This window comes from Ammospiza caudacuta, chromosome 4 (genome assembly GCF_027887145.1).
Source record: "Ammospiza caudacuta isolate bAmmCau1 chromosome 4, bAmmCau1.pri, whole genome shotgun sequence".
Classification (NCBI taxonomy): Eukaryota; Metazoa; Chordata; class Aves; order Passeriformes; family Passerellidae; genus Ammospiza; species Ammospiza caudacuta.
In genome coordinates, this window is record NC_080596.1 from 11,369,903 (window position 1) to 11,386,042 (window position 16,140).

Genomic DNA, 16,140 nt, shown 5'->3' on the forward strand with positions numbered 1-16,140 from the left:
ATGACTGCTCCCAAAAGAGATGGTTTGGTCCTGTGAAGAGGTAGGAGTAGCAGAGAACATGAATCACTTGACTAATCTGTACAAAATGGGCTTAGTGAGCTTCTGCTTCAAATCTTATCCCCACATTAGATAGCATTAAACCAGTTGTCATTAAGCTAACATTTCCAGATGCTCTGGTGAGCCGTTTGCCTGGTAGCCCTGTTCCTCTTAAAAAAGAACTGAAAATGCTTGAAAAACTAGGCCAGTATATCAGCAGAAGCAAATGGCTGGAATTTAATTGGCAGTTTCTAAAACTTACACAGGTTGAGTTTAGAGCCTAAGTGGAATAAGTTCAAAAGCGTATCAATACTATTTTCAATAATAAAATAGTTACCTGTTGCACTGACAACATCTAAACTATTCTATCATAATTTAATAGTGTTGTTCTTTAACAATTGGATTCTGTTACCCTTTTATATTTAGGCATGATTATTTAATCTAATTTAATTGGCTTTCTTATTCCCCTCAGGGTTCTGGGCCTAGAAAGTTCATGTTAAATACTCTAATTGCTCTGAAATTTACTTGTCTTCTAAAATATGCTCCTATTTTAAATATACCCTAAAATCTAGTTCATACATATTTTCTCTCCTTTCATGAATTAAAAAATAATTCTGGTGTCCATGATTTGCACTTAAAAAGAGTCAATAATTAACCAAAATAATAATTATAGATTGAAAACAGGGAGGATGCAGTACAACAAACTGTGAGTTACATAAATAAGGCCAGGAGCACACATCAAAGCTTTCTGAGCACCTGCTAATCTCCAAAAGCAGAGCTGAAGCTGCTAACGATGGCAGCAGCAGCACCCTACATGCTTAACGTGTGGGTCCTTGAGTATCACTGTGGAACAGTGCTCAGGTCAGTGGGGCAAAAGAGCATTTGAGGGCTCACAGACCGTGGGCCCAACCCCATCCTCCTTGCAGATGGTGATTTCCCATTGATGCTGCATGGAGATTTTGACTGTGCGAGTCAGTATAACTGTGACAGCAGCCACAAGGCATTCACACACACTGTGAGGGGCAGGACTTGGTGTGGCAGTGGGAACACCACCACTGCCACCAGAGGCTGGGGAGCAGAAGTGATGGAAAAGTGTGCTTTAAAACCTCTTGGTCTTTCATGTGTCAGAGCCAGGTGGCGGGATGGGATCCAGATCCATTAGTAAGGTCACATATAGATAGCAGAGGTCAGATGCTGATTTCAGAACACAGAGGCAGCTCTTCTCGTCAACATGCTTCTCAGCTTGGCAGGGACCAGGGGTGTGGGATGGGAGCAGAAACAAACATCTGGGAGAAGTGTAGTTCAGGGAGTGTTTCTCCTTTCCTTCCTATTAATGAAAAGCTGAGGGGTTGCCAGAGGTACCTTCTGTGTATTTAGATTTTAATGTGGCAGATCTGGCACCACTGGAATGCTGTTTCTGGCTACTGACAAGCCAATCCTCAGCTCTGGCTATTTCCTTTCTCTTCTTTTGTCAAGGGTCTACCAGAAGCTATTAAATAGATTTCATAGAACATTCTGAGTTCAAAGGGACCCACAAGGGTCATTGAGTCCAGCTCTTAAGAGAATATAGGCCCATACAGAGATTGAACCCACAACCTTGGTGTTGTTAGCACCATGCCTACACCAACTGAGATAATCTAAGGTCAGGAAATGTGACCCAGCTCAGGACACTTGGGCGATGCTGATGGATGAACACGGGGAGGATGTATTAAGGGACAGTTCTACTAGCTGTGTCCTTGTTTTTCCCTATGTTTTTCCTAGGTACCTGTGGTCTGCCTGGTGCTGTGCCCGGGAAGGCCAGTGCCGGTCAGGAGTGAGGGCATCTCGAGGGGAACGGAGCCTGGCAAGGGCAGCCCTGCAATGCCCCAGGCAAGGCTTTCAAGGGATTCTGTGGGATCAGCCTTTCCTTGTGCACTTTTGTGTCAGGCACACGGTTCCCAGGTGTGTCACGAGCCACTGTGCCGTGGAAAAGCCTGTAGGAGTGACTTGTAATTGAGAGCTTAAACAGCAGGATGGGGAACGGCTTCTGGACCCACAGCTACCTAATTACCATAACGAAGCACTAACCCTTCTTTCCCAGGACAGAAGCCGATATTTTAGTCAAAGAGTTTTTCAGTAAAACACACAACAAATAAAACGGAGTCCCCACGGCGCCCATTGGCCGGCTCCCGATGCCGCCGCCGAGCGGCGCCCCGCCCCGCTTCAGCCGTACAACATGGCGCCACCTGCACCTCCGTGCCGTACAACATGGCGCTGCCCACTGCCGCCCTGCCTAGTAGGCGGACTCCAGTGCGCAGGCGCCATTATTTCTTCCGGTCTCCAGCGCTCCGCTATTTCAATGTTGACTCGCGCATTTCCGCTTCCTCTTCCGCGTCCGGCGGCGCCAGGTATGGCAGTGGGCGAGCGAGGGCTGTGGGTGCCCATCCGCCTCCATCCGCGGCCCGGCGGGCGGCGAGCGCGATCCGAGGCCCCGAGGGGCAGCGGGGATGGGCCGGCGGCGCTGCCGCTCCCCGCGCGTGGGCCGGAGCGGGGGCAGAACCGCCCGGCAGAGAGGCCGGGCCTGCCGAGGCCTCCGCGGTGGGGCTCCCGAGCAGGGCCCGCGTCTCCCGGGGCTGCGAGTGGAGCTTTTGTTGACTACAAAATACGGAACTGCTAAAGCTCTATGCAGTCTCTTAGGAGAGCGTGACATAATGCAGGCAAGACAGGGATGTTTGAATAGTGTTCGAGTTAGTTCGGGTGAATTTTCATTGCGGATCGCATCGTGCCCGCTGTCAGGCGTTTTGTTGTTCTCTAATACCGTTCCGCTGGTGTCGCTGATCAGGAAAGGCTTTAGTTTTATTAATATGGGATCGGCAGCTGCTGATTCACATCTGGCTCTGTACGGGTGATCCTGTGAGATGTGAATTCCTGTGTGGACATCCAGCTCTTAACTAGTGCCGCTTTGGTTTTGGTTTTTTTAGGGGTGAAAAATGGTGCAGCGCCTGACATACCGCCGTAGGTTGTCCTACAACACAGCTTCCAACAAGACCAGACTGTAAGTAAGACCGTGTGTAAGAAAACTGCTGTTGTAAACAGGTGATGCTTCCCTTCCCATTGTCACGTTAACTGAGTGTTTCTCTGCTGTGCTCAGGTCCCGAACACCCGGGAACAGGATTGTTTACCTTTACACCAAGAAAGTGGGAAAGGCCCCCAAGTCAGCATGTGGGATTTGCCCAGGACGACTTCGTGGTGTGAGTATGATTACAAACACCTAAGGGTGTTGCTGTGCTGCAGCGTTTCTTCAGAAAAAAGAGCCTATCCAAGGGTTACAATGGGCCTGTTAATTGACCAGTTCTTGTTGAAATGACCTTTTTCTTTAAAATGTTCAAATCAAATGTTGTAGAGTTTACTAGCTAAATGAGCTTTGGAAGCTCAAACTTTTTTTAATGCTCTTGGTTTGCATTATTATTAAATATAAACACTTGTTTTAGAAAGTCTGAAATTTTTAAAACTAGACAGGGCAGTTCTGTAGCAGATTTAAAAATGTAAATTAGACCTATTAGACTTACAGAAAAAAGGGTAAGCCAAGTTTATAAAGTATTTAGAGAAAAGGAATTAATGTTCTTAAAGTATTTTTCTTTAGAAGGTTTTCTTGAAGTAACACCATTGCTATTAACAGTTATGGGAATGCTTGAGTAATGGTGATCTTTGAGCAGTTCCTATCTTTAAAAAAAGTTTTTCTTTATAACCAGTTTTTTAATGGAACTCTTGTTGAACCCCTGTGGTGGGATGAAAAGATCAGCTTAGGAATGCTGAGGATGGCCCATGCAGTGAGCTGTGACCTTGGTCACTTTTTAGCATCTTGAATAGTAAACCTCAAGTGTTGCTGGCTTTTTTGTGGTTTTTTTTTTTTTAACTATGAAAATGATGTTGGTTTTTTACATGTCAGAGAAAAAGAATTTCTGTGCCATGACACCCTTGTTTACTTTTTGCCGTCTGTAGGTCCGTGCTGTGCGCCCTAAAGTCCTGATGAGGCTGTCAAAAACAAAGAAGCACGTGAGCAGAGCCTACGGTGGCTCCATGTGCGCCAAGTGTGTCCGTGACAGGTAACTCACACAAAGCCAGCTCTGTTCCTCAGGTTGCTTCTTACAGAATTTTTACATCTCTCTCAGACTTTGAAGGCTCTTGTCTGACCCTGGTGTGGGGAGATGGAGAGCGTGAGTGTGGGGCACATCAAGCAATGATGTGTGTGATTTTTGTCCCTTGGGTGTGAGGGAGTTCCTGTGTGTGGAGCTCCTTTGTGGAGACTGTGTTCTTCAGGACTTCTTAATGCACTGTTGCATTGATACTAAACAGTCTGCTCATGCTGGGTTTTTATCTTTTGTATTGACTGCCCATGGTAAAGATTATTCTGTTCTGTTGTCCTGTTTTGCCTTATGCAGATCTAATTGAATTTTTCACTTGTTTGTAGTGTTTTGGGATTCACAGGTATTACTTGGTTGTGTGTTAAGCAGCTTTATGTGGTCAAACTTTAAAATGTCCTTTGCCAGGCCTCACTGAATTCAGTTTTATTGTGTAGCAATTGCATATCCTATGCTTCCTTGGCAAGTTTGAGGAAAAGCATGACCATGAGTGTGTCATCTCTGTGAATGGTAAACAGAAAATCTCTGAGGTCAGCAGTCTAATGCCAGTTTTTTTTTCATCTGTAGTGCCAGCGTTTTTTTTAATATTTTGGCATGTGTAAGTTCTAAGATGAATTACATTAGGCACCACTGAAGATGAGCTGTTACAGCTGCAGAGCCATAGCATAACTTTTCTGTGTTGAAAGCCACATTTTTTCTGAGTATTTTCCCAAACCCTTCCTGAGCTTGGTTGGTAGGTCTTAGTACATGAGTATGTTCTATTCCTACTAGGCCTAAACCAGAAATTACAGCCACCTCCTTTCTTGTAATGGTCACGTTTTCTCTTGCACCTGCGTAGGCATCTTTGGCAGTTTTGTACTGCAGAAGTAGCCATGTGTACCAGATACTGACAGAAGGCACTTTAATGTTTAAGGGTAGAAAGGTGTGTGGCACACTGGTGCTGTTGGCTCAGAACCATCAAATAGTCTGTTGGTATGTGAGTGCTGGTGCACAGATCTGTCCCATCTGCCTGGTGGCCCTGCATGTCTTCCAGAAATAGTCATATTTGGGCACGACTTGACCTGCTAGGCTTTTCCCTGTTGATGTGCAAGGAGCTTTAATCCTGACAGGGAAACTATTCCTGGTTTTGATAACTGGATGCATGTAGTTTCCTGTAGTTCTGAGGAAGAGAGCTGACTTGTCACACCAATTCTGACTTCAACAGAATTAAATTAATTCTCCAGTTAGGAGTTCTGCTTTTTGCCTTTAAAGTTTGTGAGGATGGTAAATTTTCCCATGATCAGCCATCAAGTATTACCTTGCTTACCTCCAAGCCACTTACCCTAAATTTGCAGGCACTGCAGGCTGCAATCCCCAAGCTGCTGCATTCATGGAGTGCTACTGTCCCTGTCATTTGCTGCTGGCAAGAACAGCCGTGGGTTCCCTTTTTATGTAACTGTGGAGCTAACACCACATGTGCAATGTGGCAAAACTAATTGTAATTTGTCTTATTTTTGTGTTTATACTTTAGTAAATAGACACATATCCTAAAGTTGTTTTTCTTTTCCAGGATCAAACGAGCTTTTCTTATTGAGGAGCAGAAGATCGTTGTGAAAGTGTTAAAGGCACAAGCACAGAGCCAGAAGTCAAAGTGAATATTTGTAGTTTCAGCCCAATAAATGAGATCTCCACTTCTCTTGTGTCCTGTCATTCCATTTGTGATTCAAAGCTGCTAGGAGCTGCTTCTGCTTCTTGCAGGTTGTACAGTGCAGAGCTGGGTTTTGCTGCAACAGAACCTGTAGGTCAGGATGCTCTGTTCAGTGCTGCCTGCTGAAAGGAAGTCTGGTTAAACAGGACTCTCAGCTCAGTCTCAGTCACATTTAGGGGTTGGAATAACTTTCAGCAGTGCAGGTTTTCTTTCAGCAGCTGTTTATCAAGTTATTGGAGGACCTGGCTCAGAAGAAAGTTAGGACTTTGAAAAAGAAGAGCAAACAGAAGACAGTATAAACCTAAGGTAGATTTTTTTATTTTTTCATTGTATGCAGTATTACTCAAGAGAAGGGGGAGAGAATAGTCTTAGCTTCTCAAAGCCAGTACTGCAGTGCAGTATCCACCTGACAGTTGCCTCCTGCTACATCTGAATCTCTGGAAGAAAGCTGTAGCTGCAGTACCCTGCTAGGTCTTCCTGGGTCAGCAGTTACAGGTATGATACCAGCAGAACTCCAGGGTGCAGCTAGGACAGGCCTTTAAAGGCTTCCTGATTTAAAGTAGCAATTTGGGCCTCTGGTATTGAAATTTGAACCAAAGTTTGTTGGTTTATCATCAAGGATGTAATTTAAAAAGTGAAAATGGCTTTGCTTCATTCTGTTTTGGATAGAACTCTAAATGTGTCTCTTAATGCTGTCCAGGAGTGTTATAATGCAGTCAGGATAATTCTTGCTTTGCCTGTGGAGTGGTATTCCTCAGCTCCAACTCTGAATTTTGAACTGCTTTTGGTATCTGACAGGCATCTATTTTTACCTGTTTTTAACCAATAACTATTTTTTCAAAAAGTAGTGAGCTCTACCATGAGAGTATGGAAGAAGGAGCAATAGTTGATCACAGAGGCTTACTGGGAGCCATGAGAGTGCCACTTAAAGGGGTTTCTGAGGTCACTGTGGAGTCTGCTCAGGCTGTGGCTCACATGTGTCCTGAGGGCATGCTGCCTTTCACCTGCCTAGCTCTGCCAGCTGCCGTCAGCCAAGGGACAGAGGACAGAAGGCTGAGTCGAAAAGCCCTTCTGGTGGCAGTGAGCTGGTGCTTTGGGTGAGGAGCCTGGCAACTCAGCTGCCTCCTGGGTGTGACAGCAGGAGGTGGCTGTGCTCCAGGATAAGTGACTTAGTACCGTGCATGATGAAAGGAGTTGTACCTCCCCAAGGATTTCGTCACAGTGTCCCAAGGAGTTAAAATAATTGTCAATATTCTCAAAATGGATAAATGTAGCTTGAAGTATGTGAAACATCTCTCCTCAGCTCAGGTGCAAGGGCTGTAGCTCATTAAAGGAGGTTTTGAGCCTAACATTACTACTCTTAACATTTTTGAGTGCTGTTTCTATAGTTACTTTAAGGTTAACATTTCCTTAGTTGTCTTGCTGTTCCAGTGTACATTTTAGTACTTTAGCATGCTGTGAAAAAAAGGCAACTAGGACAGGTGTGTGCAACCTGCCCTTGTTTTGCATTAAAGACTGTGAGATTAGAGTTTTCCTTCAGGCTTTTGGAAAGAAATAGAAATGAAGGGAGAATAATTTTGGAATAATGAGAATTAATGTAATATAAACATCTGTTGACAGGCACTGCAAGGGAGATTCTTCCAAACAGGAAGGATAAGACTGAAAACAGCTAGCTGTAAATGACATGATTGCCCCAGAAGGCAGCAGTTAAGAGTTAGGAGACATGGTATTGCCACTACAGGTAGAAATCAAAGCAGTCCTTAGGCAATGTTTCAGTGAAATGGTAATAAGGCCCGTAATTATTTTAAAACTGAGCAGGTGGCTGCCGTGTAGGAATGGGGCAGACTTTTGGGGAAGGGCAGTGCAGTGGGAAGTGGGCTGGGTAGCCTGGCGAGGTGGGTGAGTTCAGATGGTGTGTGTGCTTTGGAACCACTCCTGTAACCTGAAGAGTTCTTCCCCGCCCTTTCCCTAGAGAGGCTTCCCCTCAACAGGGGGAGTTTTTCTGACGTGCTGCCTCGGTGCTGCTCTAAAGCGAGCTGAGGACAGAGGCAGCGGGGGCCGGGCCGGGCTGGCCCGATGAGGTGTGTGCACCCTTACAGGAGCGTGTGAGATGGGCTGTAACACACGGTACCCTGCTTGCTCTCTGCAGGACTGCTGTGATGTGCCTTGTCCTGCCTGCTCTGTGTGCAGCTGCCGGGATGACCTCTGCCTGTGGTCAGGATGGCCACCACATCCCACGGTGCGCCCAAGGGGCATCACAGCCCCACGCTCCCCTGCAAACACAGGGACTGGGGTAAGGCCTACTACGGAACTTGGTCTGCTCGCCGGGTCTGCATCGCCCCAGCTCGACTGTGCAAACTCACACGCGGGACGTGGCTTTTCCTCCCCCCATCGGAAAACTGCATCAGGACAGGGGTGTCCAAAGGGCGCTCGACCCCATGGCAGGGGCGGCGGGAGCGTCCCGCGAGTGACCAGCGGACGGTGTCCGTGAGTGACCGGCGGGCAGTGGTGTCCCACCGAGTGACCAGCGGGCGGTGTCCGTGAGTGACCGGCGGGCAGTGGTGCCCCACCCGCGGGCAGGGCCGGTGGTACACGGGGGGCCAGGGGCGGCCACGTGGCTGCCCAGCCCAGGGGCGGGGCCTGCTCATGGCCACACCCCCAGCCCCGCCCCCGCCCGGAGCCGGTACCCAGCGCCGACACGTCAGGGCTGCCGGGTCCTGGCAGGTGAGTAAACCGGATTAGACCCTTCGCCGGCGAACTGGCGGCGTTTCCATGTCTTTATGCAGACAAAAAAAAAAAGTCAGAATCTGTCATTTAAACCTGGTAGCAAGTTTCTAGTGCTTTGTTTAGTTTGTCCCTTTAGAAAGGGATCCGTTTCCCCCTGTCAGGACGCGCAGCCCATTTCCGTTTCCGCCTTCGTGTCGGTGTCGGTGTGGGAGCGCGGCGGCGGCGGCGGGAGCGGACAGCGCCGGCAGGGAGCAGCGGGGCCGCGGCCGCCCCGGGACCGCACGGCGGCCATGGAGACGCTGTACCGCTTGCCCTTCGCCGTGCTCGAGTGCCCCAACATCAAGCTGAAGCGGCCGAGCTGGGTGCACATGCCCTCGGCCATGACCGTGTACGCGCTGGTGGTCGTGTCCTACTTCCTCATCACCGGAGGTGAGGCCGGGCCGGGTGAAGGGGAGGCCCCGCTGACGGAGCGGCTCCCCCTCGGTCCTGTCCCGGGTGGCAGAGCCGCGGCTGAGCCCTGTCCGAGCCCGAACCGCCCGTAGAACACGAGCCTCGGGCATCCCCCAGCGCGCCCGCGGGGTCGGGGCGGCTCTCGCTGCTGCGAGTCCAAGTCGGTGCTTGCTTTCCTCCCCGCAGGAATCATCTATGACGTGATCGTGGAACCTCCCAGCGTGGGCTCCATGACAGACGAACACGGGCATCAGAGGCCGGTGGCTTTCTTGGCATACAGGTAAGAGCCCTGTTCCCGGCGTGCTGCAAATGCCGAAGCTCAAGGGAATAAACCCCATCTTGCCAAGCTGTGCATCTGTCCCTTCCCTTCCCTTCCCTTCCCTTCCCTTCCCTTCCCTTCCCTTCCCTTCCCTTTTCTCTGCAAGGCAGGAGTTGATTTATATCAGTTCTTGGTTTGCCAAGAACTATTTTTTGTGTTTTACGAAAACCCCACCCAACCAGCATTGAAACTAGTGGAAATCAAATGACTTAGTTCTAAAACTTTTAAAAATGAAAAGTCTGGTAAAAAGAAATTGGTTTGTGCTGGAGGTACTTTTTTTTTTTTTTTTTTTGCTGCTCGGGTTGAGCTTTATACTGGATGCATTTGATCAATTTTTGTTGCATAATATGTAATGTTTGGGAAGCTTTCATTTTTTTCTGTTTTAAACTCTACTGTACTTGGGCCTCTGGTGGGAACATTGTTACAAATGTGTAACAACTGGATCTTCCTAGTGCCCTTGGCTTCTATTACTGAAAATGAGCTAGAGACTCCTGGTAACAAACTGGTCTGAAGAGAGTTAAGTCTACTTTTTTAACTGGGGAGGATCTATGTATGTGGAAACAAATAATGATTTTTATTGAATACTGAAAAGTTGGTTGAATTGGTGAGGTCTGTGACATGGTTGATGTGACAGATTTTGGCTTGGACTAGATCTGTGCTTCAGACTGGGTTGAGTTGTTGCAATGTTGGTGAATCAAGTTGCTGCAGGGAGTTGTTAGTGCTGTCATTTGTCAGTGTAAACAAGACAAGAGAAGATAAACTTGTTTGTTTCCAGGATATGAGGCAGTAATGATAATCTTTATTTCTGTATGGCCATCCACCGTAGTTTCATCAATGCCAGGTTTATGAGGTTGCTATTTAGGAGGATGGGAAAATGGCTCAGTGACTGTGGGAAGCAGGAGACTCGTGATCCAGGTGCAAGATTCTTTCTGCATCTCAGCTTCCTCACTCTCCATCTCTTTCCACTTGTAAGAAGGAGGTGCAGCTGTGTGGGCTGACAGAGAGCCCCAGGGGGCACCCCCAGGCTGGTCCTGCAATGGATCCATGCAGGCTCAGCAAGCAAGCAGCAGAACATCCTGCAGGATGTGTGCTGGAACCAGCAGATGTGCTTCCTGTGCTGCTGTTGTGCTTTGAGTGGAATTTGTGCTGAGAGGAGGATTGAGGCAGTCCTGCCTGAACATGGGCATGGAAATAAGGAGGTTGTGGTGCCATGCCTTGGGATCATCTGTATAACCAGGGACCTCCTTGGACTAGGTGGTTCTGCAATCCAGTGAACTGGGTGGTAGCTGTTGGTATGCACAAATATGTATAAATCCTCCTGAGTGCTGCACTGGGCACCTTGCAGACTCTCAGTTCTGGACATTAATGTCTTGATGTAATTGTACAACTTTTATTACATTTTCCTATTTATTTTAGTTAGAAAGTCAGCCATCAAATTTAATCATCGTGTGTGCTTGTACAGCTATAACATGTTGAGTAGATAGGGTTTGAAATGTAAATAATTTCTTTAATCTTTTTCTGACTCTTTTTACTTTTTTTTCCCCCTTTAGAGTAAATGGGCAGTACATTATGGAAGGCCTTGCATCCAGCTTCCTCTTCACAATGGGTGGCCTAGGATTCATAATTCTGGATCGATCCAATGCACCAAACATCCCCAAGCTGAATAGGTTTCTTTTGCTCTTTATTGGATTTGTGAGTGTTCTTTTGAGCTTCTTCATGGCCAGAGTTTTCATGAGGATGAAATTACCGTAAGCGGTTTAACTCTCTTATATCTTTCAGTCTTTGTTCTCTTTTGTGGCTCATGTGTGCTGTGTTAAATTTAGGAATAACAGAAATTATTCAGCTTGAATATAAGTTGCCTTTTCCACTGCTTTTTTTTTGAACAAGCTACCTTGAGTGAGGTGGGATGCTTTGGGAGTCAGCTTTCTCTAAGATCATGCTGTAGTTAAAAAAGGGTGACAGTTAGAAAATATGATTACTGAGTCTGACTTGCTCAGTGGACCTTAAAATTCATTGTATGTACTGGTCAGGTAAGTAGCTACAAAGTAGGGCTTTGAGGAATATGGAAGTGTCAAAGTACTGTAGCTTTCAAGCTGTGCAAAATCCAAATGCAGGTTTTCTAGTTTTCCCCCCCTCTGTATTTTTTGTTCTATTTAATTTAGAATACCTGAAACCTGGTGTTTAGAGTTACTGGTAGGTAATTTTTGGAGTAGCTCCATGAAGTGTTGAATTAATAGTGACAGTCATTCTTCTATTCTTGAATACTTTTTCTGGCCTCTGCAGAGTACTTTAAAAAAATTGTTTCATAATACACAAGTGATGGTTTCCCTGGCAGCAGGTACCTGGATAGGGACCTACCCTATATTTTCTTGCTTCATTGATGCTCTATGGGTTTTTTGCTTCACTGAGTACATGTGTGTCTGTACAACAGTTCTCATTCTGAAATTCATGAAAAGAACAGGGCTTCAGAGAAATGGAAGAGAAAGAGACAACAGATTTGTGTGAAGTGTCAGAAAAGATCAGGTTGTATTGAATATCTTAACACTTTTAGTTTGCGTAAAGGGCACACATAAAGAATATTTCTTAGGGCATAATGTGGGCTTCAAAAATTCCAAACAATTACCAAAGTTGGATCAAGAACATTGCTAATGCATTTTCAGAGTTCATTGAAGAAAACCAGCTGAGGAAGGAGTGGGTAGTTAACATGACCAAAGATCCTTGATCAGCAGAGGCTTTTGCAGTCTTAAATTTTGGTTTAAGATTGTGTGCCTCTTGATTTTTGAGGAGTGCTGCCTATGTTTGCTAACTTTTTGTCTAAATTAATTTTCTTTCTGTAGGGGCTACTTGATGGGTTAGTACCTCTTGTGCTGTGTGAAAGTTCGAGCTGAATTTCCTCCTCTTCACGAACTATTTTAAGAAGAAACAGCGAGAAATGAGTTCCATAGTCACCATCAACAGCAGAGAGACCTGGCCACGAGAAACAACTAGGGAAAGAGTGCTTTCTCTGCAAACAAGCTGGCACTACCAGTGGCTAATCTGTAGTTTTCAAGCAATGTTTTATCATTTCTGATGTAGAGCTTTTGAAAAAGAGAAAGTTATATAGCTGAGTATTTCTTTTATATTCCATCTCAGTATGAAGTAGAGAACCTACCTTTAGCTCTACCTGAAATGAGTACTTGCCATTGACGGTTCTTTGTTGCAGGTCTGTCTCCTCTTCCTGGTTTGGGACAATTATGTATGTGAATCAGAGAAGAAACACTCAAAACATTGATTTCCAAGTTGTAATCAGAAAATTAGTAACTTTGGATGCTTTACAGCCAGAATACAATGTGTCTGAAATTATTGTGAAGGCATCTTTGGCCTTAATATTAATGATATTAATGCTCTATGTGAGCAAATCCAGACATGCACTGGGAAGGGCAAACTGTATGAATGTGCATTTTTTTAAGAAAAAGTGTACAAAAGGAGCCAAATAAAACTTATTTTCTAAAAAATTATTTTAAATTTGTGCAACTTGTAAAGCTTTTGCTTGTTTGTATGGACTGTTCTGCATTCAGACATGAGGTGCCATACCATGACCACATAATTTCAGCTTTGATTTTTATTGTTGGATAATGATTTTTTTTTTAGCATCAGGGACAAGAAACCTCATTTTCCATGAATTTGTACTGTATGCAAACAACATGCTGTTATCAGTAGCCAAGAACACTTACTTCTGAAGCTGCTGCTTTTTTGTGTGAGGCAAAGTTCCAGTTTGATACGTCTTAATTTTAAAAGATACAGTGTTGCTGAAATGTTTTCATTCAAGTAATGTATTGCATTTTGGGGGAAGGACAGATCCCTCTGAATCACCATAAATGTCTTTTTTTGCAATTCATATGTGTTTGAAGCACTATTTTAATCAGTACAATAATATAAAGTAGAAAAGTTATTTATTCCTGTAATTGTGAAGTAAGCATTACTGTTCACATACTAATCAAATATCTGTGCTAGTTGTTACTCATCTGCCCTCAGGATATGTCACTTCCACTGCCACATCCTTACGAACGATGTGACACTTTTGCATCTGTTCATCTTACATGTTTGTCATTAAGATTTAAGGTAGTTTTAGCTGTTTTATGAGGCTCATAACTGCAAAATTTCCAGTCTTTTTGACACAGTTATTTTTGGTCACTCTGGTTTTGGTGAGACATATGCTTGCCTTCAGGGGGGGAGTATTGATATTATGTAAGCAAATAGCTGCATCTTAAGTTGTCTTTTTAAATACTCTAGGAGGTAAGTCAAACCAGAAAGTTCACTGAGTAAAATCAAGACTCTTCTGGCTCAGTGCTTGTTGTAGTGCAGTTGAGCTTCAGTGTCCCGAGTTTGCAGCTGGTTCTAAACGAGCAGGCACTTGAACGTGATTTTAAAGGCACGGTTCAGTGCCTGTACTCTGTGAAGTGCCATCCACTGTAATTGCAAATTTTAATTGTAACTTGAAACAACAATTGAAATAGATGTAATTGCAAGGTAGAATATAATTTTGGGAGAGCAAAACTAGGTGACTACCTCTGCAATAAATAAGGCTGAAGGAACATCACGGTTTTTTAGTCACAGACTCCCAGCTAGGTCTGGCATGATCATCTGCACCAGTCTGGCACAGAGAGAACCAGGACAACAAATGCAGAGCAGAAGATGGACTACCCAGAAATGAGGCACATGGTAGGTTGGAAGATGGCAGAATGTGCTACTGGAGACTGGTTAATTTTGAAAGCGGTTTGGAGGCTTCTTTGTCACCCAAGGTAAAATTTCTACTGAGTCAAATAAACTGCAAAGAAGAAGTATTGCAGTGTGTTAGATTAATCCCCTTTGCAGGAAAGAAAGGCTGGTATTTTCTGTATTTGTCTGCTGTTTTTTTATAGGTAACAGCAGGTGGCCTCTAAAGTAGGGGCTTGGAATAGTAATAAGAATGTTTCAATGACTGAAAGAAAACTCTGTAACTGGTGACAATATCCATCTGTGTTTCATGTTCATATCTTCAAGGTTCAACTGAACTGGATCATGGGTGAGAGGTTAAAAACAAGGTCAAGGTAAAGCAGAGCTTACAGGAACACATCTTTGCTGATTGAAACCAGAAATTTGGCCTGCTTCCAAGTGCAACAGAAAGAGTCAGGCTGAAGTGTAGAGGTCTTGATTTTCTGGCTGTCTTGATAGAGAAAATACTGAATGCATGGCTTCAGTATAATCTCTGAGAGATGATGCCTAGTCAGTATAGTCAGGAAGACATATATAACTTGTGTAGCTTTTGAAAGTTAGTATATACATATATAAACCCTTAAATGATTTTATACTTAATCGAGTTAAGTTGAAAAATACATCTAGATGAAAAAGAACAGACATTCTGACGTTTTTGTTTTTTTTTTTTTTTTTCCCTCAATGCATTTTCCAGACTCCTGCATGTTGTGGGACTGTAACAGAATCATAGAATCATTTAGGTTGGAAAAGATCTATGAGATTATTAAATCCAACTATCAACCTAGCATTGCCAAGCCCACCACCAAACCATGTCCCCGAGTGTCACATCTCCATGTCTTTTAAATTAAATACCTCCAGATGCAGAGGTGCTGGTAAGTGATGGGAAGTGGCTCAGTGAGCAATTCTACCAATTGCCTCTGCTGAGGATCCCTGGATGGATTCCATCCAGGCTCGTAGATCTGTGTGTGCCCAAGTGCTACAGCAGGTCACTGACCGTTTTCCCTTGGATTATGGGGGCTTCATTCTGCCCCCCATCCCTGTCTTCCAGCTCAGAGAGCTGGCTACCCACAGAATGACTTGTTATTAGTGACTAAGGTGAAGAAGCTGTGAAGTACCTCAGTCTTCTCCTCATCCTTTGTCACTACGTTTCACTCCAGATTCAGTAAAGGATGGAGATTCTCCTTAGACTCTTGTTGCTAATGTATGTTTAGTTGTAATTTTCAGTTGTCTTTTATAGCAGCAGCCAGCTTAAAGTCTAAGTGGACTTGGACCCTTCTAATTTTCTCCCTGCATGTCCTCTTGACATTTTTGTACTCCTCCTGAGTTGCCACTGCTCCTTGCAAAGGTCATAAACTCTCCTTTTTGTTGTGATGTTCAGCCTGCTTCCTGCTTGTCTTGTCTTTAGGCATGTCAGGATGGCCTGCTTCTGCATCTTTACAATTTCCTTCTTGAGGAATGCCAGGCCTTCCTGGACTCCTCTGTGCCCCAGGGGACTCTGCCAGTCTGGGCCATGAGCAGGCCAAAATCTGCCCTCTGGGAGTCCAGTGCAGCAGTCCCACTAATCCCACTCCTTACTTCTCCAAGAACTGACACATATTTGGAAGATTCGTGTCACTGAAAAAATTTGTGGAAGAATGAGGATGATTCAACCATTTTGAAGAAATGGGACTAAATATATGTTCTTAGTATTTTAATTAGAAAGCACTCTGAGTTTGACTTCTTAAGAGATACAATCTTATAACCTGAGACAACCCTAAATCTCTTCTGCTGCCTTCAGTACGGGGAGCCAATGTGCCTATGGGGAAGACAGTTCTCTTTTTTTTTTCTCCCTGACACATATGGAAATCCTGCATGCAATGAAAACTGTTTTCCTACAGCATAGCAATGTCTGTGATACTGTAACTGGTATTGCTTGTTTGTGAATGTGATTATTGTATTTTTCCTATATCTTTATGATTTTCCCAAAAAGGGTTGCGGCAATAACTGGCCTATTTTCAGAATTTCTAATTGCTACTTTTCAGCACTGCAGTTTCTTTAGAATATATTTCTTCCAGAACATAGTAAAA

At 44.7% G+C, this 16,140-nt stretch overlaps 2 protein-coding genes across 3 annotated transcripts; both read left to right on the plus strand.

The window, feature by feature from the left end:
* Nucleotides 1-2,389: 2,389 nt before the first annotated feature.
* On the plus strand, nucleotides 2,390-5,831 carry RPL34 (ribosomal protein L34). The gene is made up of 5 exons (XM_058803851.1): nucleotides 2,390-2,423; nucleotides 2,997-3,070; nucleotides 3,167-3,266; nucleotides 4,018-4,121; nucleotides 5,707-5,831. Exons 2-5 carry the CDS (start codon nucleotides 3,006-3,008, stop codon nucleotides 5,789-5,791), a joined length of 354 nt encoding a protein of 117 aa, XP_058659834.1. The 5' UTR covers nucleotides 2,390-2,423; nucleotides 2,997-3,005; the 3' UTR covers nucleotides 5,792-5,831.
* Nucleotides 5,832-8,532: 2,701 nt separating this feature from the next.
* Nucleotides 8,533-13,217, plus strand: OSTC (oligosaccharyltransferase complex non-catalytic subunit). Of its 2 annotated transcripts, none has more exons than XM_058803478.1 (4): nucleotides 8,533-9,000; nucleotides 9,208-9,301; nucleotides 10,891-11,032; nucleotides 12,178-13,217. In XM_058803478.1, exons 1-4 carry the CDS (start codon nucleotides 8,625-8,627, stop codon nucleotides 12,226-12,228), a joined length of 663 nt encoding a protein of 220 aa, XP_058659461.1. In that variant the 5' UTR covers nucleotides 8,533-8,624; the 3' UTR covers nucleotides 12,229-13,217. The 2 variants fall into 2 exon arrangements, with proteins under 2 accessions (XP_058659461.1, XP_058659460.1); XM_058803477.1 differs by having other exon boundaries at nucleotides 8,553-9,000; nucleotides 10,891-11,088.
* The last annotated feature ends 2,923 nt before the right edge of the window (nucleotides 13,218-16,140 follow it).